The sequence below is a fragment of the Phalacrocorax carbo genome, chromosome 11, assembly GCF_963921805.1.
Source record: "Phalacrocorax carbo chromosome 11, bPhaCar2.1, whole genome shotgun sequence".
Lineage (NCBI taxonomy): Eukaryota > Metazoa > Chordata > Aves > Suliformes > Phalacrocoracidae > Phalacrocorax > Phalacrocorax carbo.
The window spans coordinates 20,104,662-20,118,324 of NC_087523.1; the positions used below are offsets into that span (position 1 = coordinate 20,104,662).

Sequence of the window (13,663 nt, forward strand, 5' to 3'; positions counted from 1 at the left end):
TCTGACCCTTCTAACATCGATCATTGGGCTTTGGTGAACTCTGATCCTTCCAGGTCCTCCAGGTTAGACTCTTAACTCAGTCAATTTATTTTACTGCGTTGCACTTGATGTAAGAGAAAAGGATGTTTTCCTGTAATTCTGTGATTGTCTTTTTAAGGCCTGTGGTTACCCTGCAGATCGTGTGTGTTTGATTAGCATGCCTCAGATGGTAACCTGTTATTATTTTGCATGTGTACAGAATTAGACCAGTATAAAGAGCAAAATGAACGCAAAAAATCCTTGCATGGTGGGGTGTTTTCTGTAGCTGAAACTGCTACAGGATGTGTGAAATCTGGTACAAAATGGCTGTTGATTTAAAAAGAAAAATTTTGGAAGAAATTCTATACTCAGATTTGCATGCAGAAATACAGCTCATCAAATTTATCCACTGAATATAGCCTATGAGGATGCCAAAGGAGTTGTTACATTATTCAAGGGTGCAGGAGAATTGAAAATCCAGCACACTGAGAGACGTTACCAGATTTTGTTGTATTCCAGGGGAGAATGTCACAGCGCTGTCCTGCAAAGAGATCCTTTTGTTAATCCAATTATGAGATCTAACCTGTAAAATGTTATTAGCTGTTGCTGCACTTGCTTACGGTTTGTTTTGCCACAAATTAATATTGGTTACCTTCTATTTAGATGATGTCATAAAAGTGGGGGTGTCATTTCTCAGTTCTCCAAATACTTAAGTTTCTTTTAAATCCACTGCTTTGCTTTGGATGAATGTGGCTGTAGCAAAGGGAAAATATTTCAAGACCAGCCCAGTTCTTCTATTGGATTTACACAGTGTAATTCTACTAAAGATAGACAAATCAGCTGGGCGAGAGTCATTCAACACCAGGAAGTCTCTGCAACTCAGATTAGTATTTAGGCAAAGCAGAACGGTGGGCTTCCTGCTGCCCAGCAGACAGTATATACAGGGCTCCTCAGTGGGTATGTCAAATTCTACCAGCAAAAAAGCAGCAATATTTTACATTGGTGAGACTGGCTTTCAAAAGGAATTCAGTCTGTTAAGATAGCACTTAAAGAGATGGTGAATGTAATGCAAGTCAGCAGAGGGGATATTTGTACCATCTAATTTTGGGTTTCTTGGCTCCTACTAAAGGCACCAGTCTGGTCATTGGTAAGCTTCTAACGCAGGTGAGTTGCACTGCCTTCTGGAAAGACCTGCTTCTCTTCATCAGCTAGATAAGGAGCCTTGGTTCTGGATTTGGGTAGTGCAAATAATCCCTCTATTTGTTTTCCTTTTAGTTTATCCTGAATTCAGCATTGAAATAGAGCTGGGAAGTCAAGCCAAAATATCTTTAATTACTTTTTTTTTTTACACTGAGGGCACAAACTTGTAGAGATCAGTTGGTATGTACTGATATATGCATATTTGTTCTGCAATGTTAAGGTACCCCAGGCCCAGAAGGTCCACGAGGGCCGCCAGGCAGTGGAGGACTTAAAGGGGAAAAAGGGAACCCAGGTCAACCTGGCCCACCTGGCCTGACTGGTCCAAAGGGAGATCAAGGACCACCTGGACGCCAGGTAGGAGAAGAAATGGGAGCCTTCCCCCTAGTTAATTTTTAAATGCAGTAAAAATGGAATATATTTGGGTGGAATATGTCATTTATTGTAATAAAATAGAAGCCAGAATGTGGTAGCTAACACGCTGTCTTGTAGCAAGTAAGCGGTTCTTTTCCGTAATTATTCCCGCGTATCTGGGTAGGATGTCCCCCGTTGTATTCCCGTGGGAGCTGGGGCTGTCAGCGCACACTCCACATTACCGCGTTCTCTGGCAGCACCCAGTGCGCTGAGCAGAATGCGAGGCCTCAGCCCTTCAAAGCACTAGTTCACAGACCCAAAGTGTGCTTATTTGTCCCCCAGCCACCTTTTCTGTCTTTTTCTGAAACTGCTGGGGGAGATGATGAATAACGTCAAGCTGTTCTGTTCAGGGGGATCCTGGTCGACCAGGTCTGAATGGAATGAAGGGCGACCCCGGGGTTCCAGGCGTTCCAGGATTCCCAGGTATTTAACTAGCATTTCAAGTGAAAACCTCCAGACACAGTAACAGCCCCTCAGGGAGAAAAGCAGCCCAATTTTGGCCATTCCTGCAGCAGATTTTGCAAGACAGCGTGTTCTTTCACTGTGTAACTGTGTGAATTTGATGTTTCAGGTATGAAGGGTCCCCCAGGGCCTGCAGGACCCCCTGGCCTCACAGGCGGTCAGGGACTGCCAGGCCCACCAGGTAGGAGTCCTGGGCTGCGTTGGTGTCACTTTTGCTCCCTGCCAGTAGAATTGGTTACACAGATGTAGGAGTGGGTCGGTCTCAGCCAGCAATGAAAGTAGTTAAGTGAGCAACAGCTTAAACACAATTCCAGGCTATACTTTTTAGCCCTCCAAGTAATCATACCGTATTTTATACTCTATTTCTCTATATCCAGTCTATATGGATTAACCCCTGCAAAAGCTGTCCTTTGGGGGGGGAGGGGGGTGGTGTCACCAAGAGCACTTCTTTGCTTTATACATACACTTATTCTTTGCATTGATAGAGCTCTTAGCTTCTGACTTTGCAATAAAGAATAACAGAAGCTGCTTCTAATGCTCTCTTCCACCTTGGTTTATCTAATACTGAGCTGCTTTCTCTCAGGTCCACCAGGTTTACCAGGTACCATTGGACGAAGCATTGTTGTCAAAGGTGACCCTGGTCCCCCGGGGCCTCCAGGACAGCCTGGGTCAAAAGGGCCACCTGGATTGCCAGGCCCACACGGATTGCCAGGTACGATCCTAGGTGGCTGCAGAGAAAATGACTAAGTGCAGCTGCCTGCAGGTTGCAACGCGAGTCACTGGGCGTAGGCTGCAGAGAGAAGTCCCAGAATTCAGCAAGAGCTAGTAGGTAGATGTAGGGTTCTGCCATGGAAATCTGGTTTAATGGTCTTTTCTTGTGTAATGTATCGTGAAGAAACAATAGATGAGTCCCAGACAATTTAAAGATTTCTGTGGTGAGATTTCAAGAGCTTTTCCATTTGTCTATTCTAGGTCCCATTGGACTTCCTGGTGACCCAGGGCGAGATGGACTACCTGGGTTTGATGGTCCAGCGGGACGTAAAGGGGAGAGAGGTCTTCCAGGCCAACCAGGTATGGTGTTCATCCTATGAGGACCCAGTGGAAAAATGAGATGCTCCGTTTTGTGAGTGCAGGCTAATATTGGGAAGTGAGATTTTGCCTCATGGGAGTAATAAAAAAATCATAATTTTAGCATTTTCTTAATGCAAAAATATTACAAGCAGCTGAACATACTTTGGTTTAGAATATTCTTGGAACTAATACATTGCCAGTCATTGCTGAATAACATTGTAGAGTGCTTTACCTCAAGCTTAATGGTACCCCCTTTGCAGCACAGGTGATGCACAGGAGATAATGAAGACAGTAAGAAACAGAGAGAGATTAGTAAAATAATTTTAATTTTGCATGGAAATCATGAATGGGGAAAACCAGACTTCATAAAGGAGAGAATTTCACGACGGGCAGAGATCAGGCTACCTTGCAGCTATTGCTAACATTTACTGAATTATGATTTGAGAAAAGAAATCGAGACTAGACACTGGGACAATTTTCTAAAGATGATACATATTAAGTAGCTATATATTGCAACTTGTGCAGAAAAGTATTAGAATTTAACCAGTACAAAAATCCATACTGCCTTTTTTCTTTTTCTCTGAAAAGCTCTATGCTCCATGAAATGTTAGCATTATTTTAGTGAAAAAAACCATTAATAATGACGACTGTGGAATACCGTAGTCTAAATATTTGTAGTTGTATTTCCTGATACTTTTGCTGTTCAAGAACAAATGCCTTTTCTGATGCCTTTCTCAGTCATATGACTCATTCTTGCCTTCATTCAGGGTTGTTCTAGCCTATCTCCACTTTTCATAACCTACTCCAAAACTGGCTGCCGCGTTTCTATTCATTTTGGTGGGCTTTGGCTCAGGTGTTACCACAGCATGTCCTAGAGTGGGACTTGCTTCAGTTTCTGGCTTTGCCATTTATTTTGTGATCTTGAGCAAGATGTTTCAACATTATCTTATTAAGCTGCATACACAGCTTAATATGTCTTGGAATTGGGAAGCTGATTTGGACTCATTTCAGTAGCTGTCATGTCCCCTGCAGTTGTTATCTGAATGCCTCACAGCTCTGAACGTATTGAACTTCACCGTACCCTACAACACAGGGAGGTTGCACTGTTGTTTTATCACTAGCTATGACAGCCTTGGTGGTTTAACCAAGCTTACATGAAAAAATAATTTGAGGAAGATGTGTGAGCAGATACCAGGCCCCCCAACTCACAAGCACCTTAATCACAAGACCATGCTACCTTTCAGAGCTATGCTAGTCCAAAAAGAGCAAGAAATGGTGTTAATAAATACTGTGTGTTGTGTTTCTCATGGGTGAACAGGTTCACGAGGAATACAGGGACCTCCTGGTCCTGATGGCTTACAAGGCCCACCTGGTCCTCCTGGAACAGCTTCTGTTGCTCACGGATTCCTTATAACTCGGCACAGCCAGACCACGGATACACCACTATGTCCACAAGGAACAACCCGAATATATGATGGATTCTCTCTTCTATATGTGCAAGGAAATGAGAGAGCACATGGCCAGGATTTGGGTGAGATATTTTGTATGCTCTGTTTTTAAGGGGAAAGAGGGTGTAGCTGCTTCTCCAAATACTCTGGTTCTCTGAAGATATGACAGTCTTAGAGATTTCTTAGATGAGGCTGGGGATTGCATACTAAGATCTACCACCTCCAGAGGCTGCGCATTTTAATTCAGGATGAAAGAATGTAAACCAAAACTGAGGAGTTAAGTTTTTCCCGCATGTGACGGTTTGATAGCACATGCTGTGCACTCACAGGTGGAGAGGAAGAATACCCAATTACTGTTCTCAAAGAATTGCTATAAAAAGCAATGAAGTGGAAACACTGCTGTCACGTTTTATGTATCTTACTCTGTAGGTACTGCTGGGAGCTGTCTTAGACGTTTCAGCACCATGCCCTTCATGTTCTGCAACATCAACAATGTTTGTAATTTTGCATCAAGGAACGACTACTCCTACTGGCTGTCAACCCCAGAGCCAATGCCAATGAGCATGGAGCCACTGACTGGGCAAAGCATCCAGCCGTTCATTAGCCGGTGAGACAAAACTGGCTGTCAGGTCTCTTCTTAAATAGCTGGATAGATAGCACATCTTATCCGTGTACTTCCAACGTGAAGGTTGGATATTAGGCTGTGAATCTGTCATGGTTTGCTCTGGGAAATAGGAAAATAGCTTGTCTTAAAGTAGTCATTGTCTTAAAGGGTCTGTCTGTGTGCAGCAGTGAGAATTAGAGGCTGAAAGGCTGTAAGAACTCCCCTCGACTGAGGAAGCTCTGTAGTCGGCAGTGCAAGGTCACCACGGACAGGAAAGAGAATGAGAGCACCATTAGCCCTAAGATTAAGGCATTCACTTGGGGACTTTGAGCTTCCAGTTTTTGTTTCAGGAACTGCTTCAGTATTTTACCCAATGGTTGTTAGTGGAAATACTGGCCGATTTTGCACTCCAGAGTACTGTCTGATTGCAGTTACAAAATATGTGAGCAATAGAAGTCTAGATGAATAGGGCAGCCTCTCACAGGCTAGTTTTCCTCCCTTTCTCTGTGTAAGAAGTCTTAATAAAACATACTCCTATTATATTTTAATGTCATGTGTTTCCCTGCCTCTTCCACTGTGTCCAGCTGTGTTGTGTGTGAAGCTCCTGCCATGGTGATAGCTGTACACAGTCAGACCATTCAGATTCCTCCATGTCCTCTAGGCTGGAACTCCCTTTGGATCGGTTACTCTTTCATGATGGTAAGAGCTGCCTCCTCCTCCACGAGTGGCCAGCACCCACTTGTGTCCTCAACTAGCTGCTTTGGGACTTTGTTAAAAACTATAATGGCTGCCACTCGAAAGCCTTTACCTTCAATTACTAACCATGGCAGCCACATTAACCGTAATTTTCCAGCACACAGAGCCCAGTGTAACTGTGATATCTGTGGAGGTGTCTGACACGGCATTATCTCAACCAGGAATGAACAGTAGCTCTTTTAGTAGTTGAATGCTGTTCTGTTTAATGTTCAGCTCCTACTGTAAGATTCTTGTTTGTGTCTTTCTTTCCTCCATCCCTACGCCAGCACACTAGTGCTGGAGCAGAGGGCTCCGGACAGGCCTTGGCATCACCTGGATCCTGTTTAGAAGAATTCCGCGCAGCTCCGTTTATTGAATGCCATGGTCGTGGCACTTGTAATTACTATGCCAATTCATACAGTTTCTGGCTGGCAACTATAGAGGTGTCAGAAATGTTCAGGTAAGAAAACCTGTTTCATGTATATTGCTTTATTCCAGAATGAAAGCTTTGGAAACCGAATTTATTCTGAAGATCAAAAGCGATTTGTTTACAGGGATATAGGGAAATAATTTCATTTGTTTTCCCCCTCACAACCAGTTTTTCAAGTGTTTCCTTGGTAAGCCTTTAATATTATGTAACAACTTGCTAGGGCACATTCTCTTTTGCAAGGAGTCAGATTCTTTTTGTTCAATTCTTACTCACGCTTACTAGTACCTTCTCTGAAAGTAGTCCTACTGTAGTTAATGGATTTGGAGCCTAAACAATCGGTTTTGTTGGGTTTTTTTTTCTGCTAGGCCTTTCAATAGAGTCAATTATTTGAACAGGTAGTTCACAACCATACAAAGGACAGGTATGAAAGGCAAGATCAACTCCACTTAAACCGTTGAAGGCAGATGTTCATATAACCTGTTTTGAAGTCTCGTGTGAGGAGGTTTCATGCCCTCCATGGCAAGCATTATTTTCCAGTCCTTTGCAGAAGGATTAGGATGACATTTTGGCAGCAAGGAAGCCAATGGACACTCTGTCCTCAGGCTCCCTGCAGTCACCACTTCAGCTGGCACCTCTCAGCTCCTCAAACTTTTTCCCTTCCAACCTGAGTAGCAAACCCATTTTTTTTCTTTGAAAAACCATCTCCTTTCATGGAATAAATTGCTACTGTCCTGTTTGTGCACCAATAAAAACCTCAGAAGTATTCCCAATGCCACCAAATTGAAAAACGTAGCTTTGTGGTACAGGGCTGACAACATGCACTGTGTTCTATAGCAGTAGCGGCCCCCAACACCTACAGCTGTGATACTCAATGTGCATTAAATCGTCATCACTCTAAGTTTTCAGGGTAGTTGATCAGTGGTAATTCACTAGTGAAAACTGCCAACTAACAACTACCACATACATCTGAGTTTTCTGCTCTGCTATTTTCTGTCTGCCATAAACACAACTTCCTTTTGTATTCTATTTTAAAAAAAAAAACTTTTTAAGAATTGGACTTACTCTGTGTACGTGCATATTACACAAATCTGTTATATTAATGCCCCACCTTCCTACCCTTTCAGAATATAAATAAATAATTTGGTAAAGCCATCATTTAAATACAAATCTCATCGTAGCAGTATTTTTTACGGCTTGTTGAAGTACCCTTCAGCTGAAAACCTGAAGGCTGCAAAGACAGACCCCAAAGATACTGTCTCAAGTGTACAAAATTCACCTTCCACTCGGTTCGGTATCCATGCTACACCGCGTGCTAGGCCGAAGCAGGTGATTGCCATGCCTTGTGTGCACTGAGAGCTCTGTCGCCTGGTGTTGAAGATGTACAGACAGATCACTCTTAAGGAAAGCTCTCAAATACAGGACTAATTCCCCACTTATGTACTTAAATGTTATCTTAAGCTGTGAATTAAATAGAAGTTTAAAGGAATAGTTCTCTGAACAAAGAAAAAGCTAACCTAACCTTACCTTTGTGTCTGTCAACCAGTAAACCTCAGTCAGAGACACTGAAAGCTGGAGACTTGAGGACGCGTATTAGTCGTTGTCAAGTTTGCATGAAGAAGACGTAACGTCTTGGAGAATGTTTTATAAAACAGTTGAAAATTCCTAAGATGCACTGTCTTCCAGCTGCAACAATGGTGCTACTGTGCAGAAAGAAAAGAAAAAACAAATCCAAACTGTTTTAACCGTGCAAATTCAAGTGTACCTCACTCACGTGCCAAACTAAGGGTGGTTTGGTAGGTATTTGACAACAGGACTAAGATGGAAGAATTGACCTCTTGGAAACAGAAAAGAACACTCGAGGTTCACAAAGGATCAGAAGATGAAATTTTTCGTTTCTCTCCCTGTACCAAAATGGCACCTTTTTGATCAACCAAGAGAATAAAGACAAACACGACGCACTGAGTATGTTTAAAATAACAAGACTGCAGTTTTGAAAAACATTTTTCATGGTGCTACTAACCCTACTGTATCCCAGGTTTTTAAAATGAAATTTTAAGCTTATTTCTCTTTGTAAGTAATGAAATGTGTATATTGTGTAAACACCTTTTTAGTTGGAACTTTCAGTCATTTAGAAACAAACCAGACTCTGATATAAAAATGCTTATGTCTAAAATGAAAACATACAGCAGTATTTTGTTATGAGACTTGTGGTACAGAGAGAATTTGCCCCTCTTACACCAACTGATGCATTTAATATTTCATTTCCTTCTCAGTTGCCAACCTGCAAACCACGTTTGGGGAATGCACAATTATTCTGAAGTCATTTTGATCAGGGTTTTAAATGTTGTACACCATGCCATCAGTGGTTTTATCTGTGCTTAGAGATCCCAATCCACTTGAAAAGGTTTTTTTTTATATATATATATCTTGTGAAAATATGTGAAATTATTAGCCATATTCTATATCCTTTTTTTCTGAATAAAAGACACATTCACATTTTAGTAATGTTTGGTTTAACAAAACCTGTTCCTTGGGAATATCCAGTTACCAAAGCATTTAAGATTACGCTTACATGAAACCTCTACTCTGAAGTGGTGTCATGCATTTTATCCAAAATAGTGTACACGCTAAGAAACCTTCTGAATAAAATAAAGCATAAGCTGGTGGAAACCGATCTTTTCCTATCTACAAATTAATCTTTTAATCTTATGTGAATTTATACACATCCACAACGTATTTACAGTATACAGCAACTCTTGTGTATGTATAGTTCACATAAGGCCTTGAAAGATGGTGCATGCAGTCTTTCTGACGTTATTTTGTAAGAATCCTACTGTGTATGTCTGAGAGTGTCACTACCTGTGCAATAGCTGAAGTGATCACTTTTTGTATGCATGACTGTCAGGCTTCTGTGGTCAGCGCTGTTTCACTTACGCGTCCGTCTGAGCAGAGCTCCCTGACAAAGCCAGGCTCGTTTTCAAGTGATGACACTTTAATCTTTTCGTTGTATGCCGCCACCTCAACTCGCAATACAACTTACCTTGTGAATTAACACCCTGCTTTATACAGGTGAAGTGTATTTGTTTATTGACTGCTGTTAAGTAATTTATCTGCTAATGGCTATTCAGTCTTACCTTTCATTGTAAACACGGAGCATCAGAAATCTCCTTATTTTATGCACATTCGACAGAAGACATAGGACTGGTGACTGACCAGGTGGCAGTGATTTATACAATGAGATTGGTGCTGATTTCAAAAGCTTTCACCTAAGTATGAAACTGAAGTTCTTTAGGTTAAAATGCAAAATATTAATAGCTTCGTCTTCTTTCAATTAGCTGCAGTTATATATGTTGGTAGAGAGCGGGCACTTTGGCAATGTGCATCCTTCAGCTCATGTTAGTTTGGTTTGCTGATGCATATAGAAATAAACTGAACCTGCTGCTACCTCCAAGTCAAGAACTTGTTACCAAAGCTGAAATAAAATACTAAGTCTCTTCTTGTAAACACAAGCCCTTATCTTACTGCTGGCTCCTCAGAAGCTGACAATGAACATAGCAGCCTAGCCCTAGCCCCCAAAAAAGCAGAAGAATGGATGCTAAGGTCAAGGAGCTCCCAGAGGAAAGAGCTCCCCCAGCCTTCCCTACCGGCAGCACCTGCCTTGTGCTCACCAAGAAGTGTTCATGTATGGAGACCTGGGAAGGGCAGAACATCTTTGTTCTAGCAGCACATAAACAGTGCGTTTTTCTAAGATCTGGGCTTCTTTTGCAGCATGTAAAACAAAGCCCACTGAGTCAAAAAGATGGGAGATACCATTCCAATCTAAGGCCGATAGCACCCAGAACAGCTAGTCATGCGGCAGCTTCAGGTCCCAAACCCACGAGATGACCACAGGAAATGAAAACATGTGAAGCAGCTCCACGTCTGACAGATGCATTCTCTGTTCTGTTCCTGCAGCTCTCACCCTGACCTGGAGAACAGGCCTGAACCTTAAGCAGCTTCAGGCTGAGATTCCCCAAGGCGCTCATTTTTATTAAGAGAAAAGTGGTCTAGAGAGGAAGGAGCATCTTTTAACTGAGACCTGCAGCAGAGATTCAAGCGATGTTGGTTTCATTCCCACCACACACTCTGTGCTTTAGAGCAGGTAAATCACTTGAGCTCTGTTGGAGTAGAGTTACGGATCTGTAAAAGAAAGTATGGTTACTATTTTCTCCTACTTATTCTTGACTGCTTAGACTGTAAGCTCTTTGGGGCAGAGACATCGAGGGGGTGCAAATGTTGGTTGGGGCCTCTAGGTGCTAACCATCGGTATATAAATATTAAACTACAGGTAAAAGCTTGTGTTTGCAGATTTATTATTTAAAAAGTAAAAAACTGTTTTGGATATTAGAGCCTTAAAATAATAGTCTTCAACATAGCCTAAACATGACCTGGCTCAGAACACCACTTCTTCATCTCCAGTTAAGGCTCTTTTTCCTCAGGTTTGGTTGGTTTTAACTAAAGATTTTATTCTCTTACCTAATCGTGTAAAGTTAGTCTATTTTAGTTAATCTTCAGGAGGAACCTGGAAGAGAACCCAGTTGTATTTCCAAGCTGTAGGGGACAAGTTGCACACTTCAGCCACTCGAGGGCAATACGGAGCTTTGAAAACCAGGACAGACACACGACCGAGCTCCTGGCGCTGCCTGCATGCAGCAGTGACTTCCAAAAATCAGATTGCCAGAAGGGCGAGTGTGTTACCTTTCTTTGCTCCCTGCCCAGTTCTTGTTCTTGAAAGCTTGCTGCAGGTGGTGGCGCTGTCAATTGCAGCGGGGCAAAACTGCGACTTTCTAAAGGAATACTAGTTTGTAAATCCTAAAAACAGTAACCTTACGCGTAACTTGGCTTTACACTGTTCTGGTGGTAAAGAACAAAGTTCTGCTTAAGACAGGCTTTTCAGTATCTTCCTTCACTCGAGTAAGTCCCTGACTAAAATTAATTTATAACTTTGAACTCAAATTAATTTATAAGGTGGGCTTTAAACTCCTGAAATAATTCTGCAGCCCATAAACCAAAGTGGGCACGCAGAGCCGCGCAGTGACATTTCTATACAAGGACCTAGACTGCTACAGGCAAACTGTGCTGTAGACGCTCGGAGGCGTGCAGCATTTTGTCCTCTATTGTACAGGTCAGTCCCCGCCATAGCGAGGATCTCGCACCCCAAGGGGTTGAAAAGCACCTATTTTACAAAGTAGTTTTAGAATTTGGAAAGGTGATACGTGGATTTTGCAAGCAACCAACACTCGGGCTCTAAAATTTGAGCTGTAATTATTTTTTACACGCTTTGATATGTAGCTTAAATATTTTGTAGCCGGAATGCTGCCCGCGCGTACAGCAGTGCCCTCCTAGGGACACCCCGAGGGACGGTCGTTATGCCAGATTCGGGACTACTCTGCGGCGAGCAGCGTTACATGTTATTAACGGGTCCTTCCAGAAAAGCGGTGCCTTAGACAATCCAGCCCTGTTGCTGGGCACGTAATACCGCTGCCACTACAGCTACTTCCACGAGACGCACAAGCTGAAAATCGCGCAAGAGAGCGGAAGCAGGACGCTTGCTAATGGGAGGCTGGCGCGAGTCGCTCAGGGGAGCAGTTCCACATGCAAAATATAGGCTAACTCTCTAGAACTATTAGCTTTAAAAGAAAGGTTATTAACTCAACCTATTTGTAGCAGACAGGTGACCCCTGCCTAAGAACAGCCTCAGCTGGCAGCGAGGTGAAGAGTAACCGGTTAGTAAAGCAGGCAAACTGCGGTCTTTACTAAAGGTCCTCGCTGCAGCCCATGGGTGGAGCTGAGCGGTGGCTGAGGCACATTTGGTGCCCACTGAGCAAGATTTCCTGACAGTCAGGCTCCTATAACCATAACGCTTCTTTAAAAAGTTCTAAATTAATAACTCAGAAGAAAAGCAAAGAAACAGAGCCTGGTGTGTTTCTTTAATAAAAGGGGAGTGGGGGGGGAGCAGTTCGCACCTCCCAGATACGTACAGCAAGCTCAGGGCTCCTGGTCTCCCCCGACACACATTGCTCCGCAACCCTTCATGGAAAATGAGGGGAGAAAGTGCTTTATATTTGAGGGGACACTATTGCACTAGCCAAGAGAGGATGGAGGGTTGATAAAAAAAGCAATACAAATTGTGTTGCTACCTGTGAACTCTGAAACCGTCCTTCTTTCCTGCTACGAACCTCTCCTTCCCAGGTATTTGATTGTTTCCAATACCATATTGCTCAGTGAGGCGCAAGGGCCAGCAGAACTGGTCAGCATATTTCAAAACAAAGACTTTTAATATGTATTCTAGTGCTTGCCTTCAAATTCAGATAGGAAAATAGCTTGCCTTCCTTCTGGTTTTAATTGAGGGCTTTCACCATGCTTCAGAAGCAAGAGCGTTCTGTCAATGATTCACCCAAAGGGGTTTGAAAAATTAGTGCAAAACTATGTCCTCCACCCCCAAAAAAAAGCCCCTGAAGCAGTTAGCCCATTTCAGATCCAGTCAAAGGTCCCTTAAAGCAGTTATTTGAGCCTGTTGCAACAGTCTTGACAGTGTTTGGATAATTTTCACTGTTTGTTTACTGCTGGTAGGGCTGCTCCTGCCATGTATGAGCAGCGCTGTTTTCTTTTTTTCTTCCCAATACAGGCTGCATGCTATAAAATGAGGCCCTGAGTAAGGGAGCTGGTTTATTTGTAAGAATAGGCTTTTCCTCAACAAACTTCACTTTTACAGGGAGTTGTTTTAATGCACTGTTCTGAGTAACGGGGTAAGAATTAAAGCAGGTATTTTTAAAGGAAGAAAGGTCTCACGCAAGACATCTCACAGTAATCACCCACATTTATGGAGATCATCTACACTCACATCTAGGCAGAAAATCTCTTTCTATGCAGAATTATCGACATATCCCTCGTGTCAGTAGGGAGTTTGAACAGGCATTACATTTCGCTGATATGTTCAGTTCGGTTGTGTTTACAAGTGGGTGCATTACCTGGAAGTATGAGATTATCTGCGTGGCTTTTGGTTTTACGTACCGAGACCTTATTTAACACGTATCAGACCAAAGTATTACTGCAAAACTTACAACAGCAAGCCGTACTTGTTCCCTTCTCCCCTAAAGACAGGAGCCCATTTGATAGCAGACTGCTACAAATTCCTTCCAGGACTACTACTTTTTGATCATGAAACTTCTGTACCCAGTCACGGACAAAGGTACAGCCAAAAATTGCCACAGCCCTCTGCATTTAAAGCGGAAAAACAAAGTA

At 42.6% G+C, this 13,663-nt stretch overlaps 1 protein-coding gene across 1 annotated transcript in view; it reads left to right on the forward strand.

The window, feature by feature from the left end:
- The window catches only part of COL4A5 (collagen type IV alpha 5 chain), an 86,770-nt gene extending 76,053 nt beyond the window's left edge, over nucleotides 1–10,717 (forward strand). The window contains exons 42-51 of the mRNA XM_064463341.1: nucleotides 1,439–1,572; nucleotides 1,980–2,052; nucleotides 2,201–2,272; nucleotides 2,675–2,803; nucleotides 3,064–3,162; nucleotides 4,481–4,693; nucleotides 5,040–5,217; nucleotides 5,799–5,913; nucleotides 6,237–6,409; nucleotides 7,923–10,717. Coding sequence (XP_064319411.1) covers nucleotides 1,439–1,572; nucleotides 1,980–2,052; nucleotides 2,201–2,272; nucleotides 2,675–2,803; nucleotides 3,064–3,162; nucleotides 4,481–4,693; nucleotides 5,040–5,217; nucleotides 5,799–5,913; nucleotides 6,237–6,409; nucleotides 7,923–8,004 — 1,268 coding nt within the window. The 3' untranslated portion in view covers nucleotides 8,005–10,717. The remainder of the gene's footprint in view (nucleotides 1–1,438; nucleotides 1,573–1,979; nucleotides 2,053–2,200; nucleotides 2,273–2,674; nucleotides 2,804–3,063; nucleotides 3,163–4,480; nucleotides 4,694–5,039; nucleotides 5,218–5,798; nucleotides 5,914–6,236; nucleotides 6,410–7,922) is intronic.
- The last annotated feature ends 2,946 nt before the right edge of the window (nucleotides 10,718–13,663 follow it).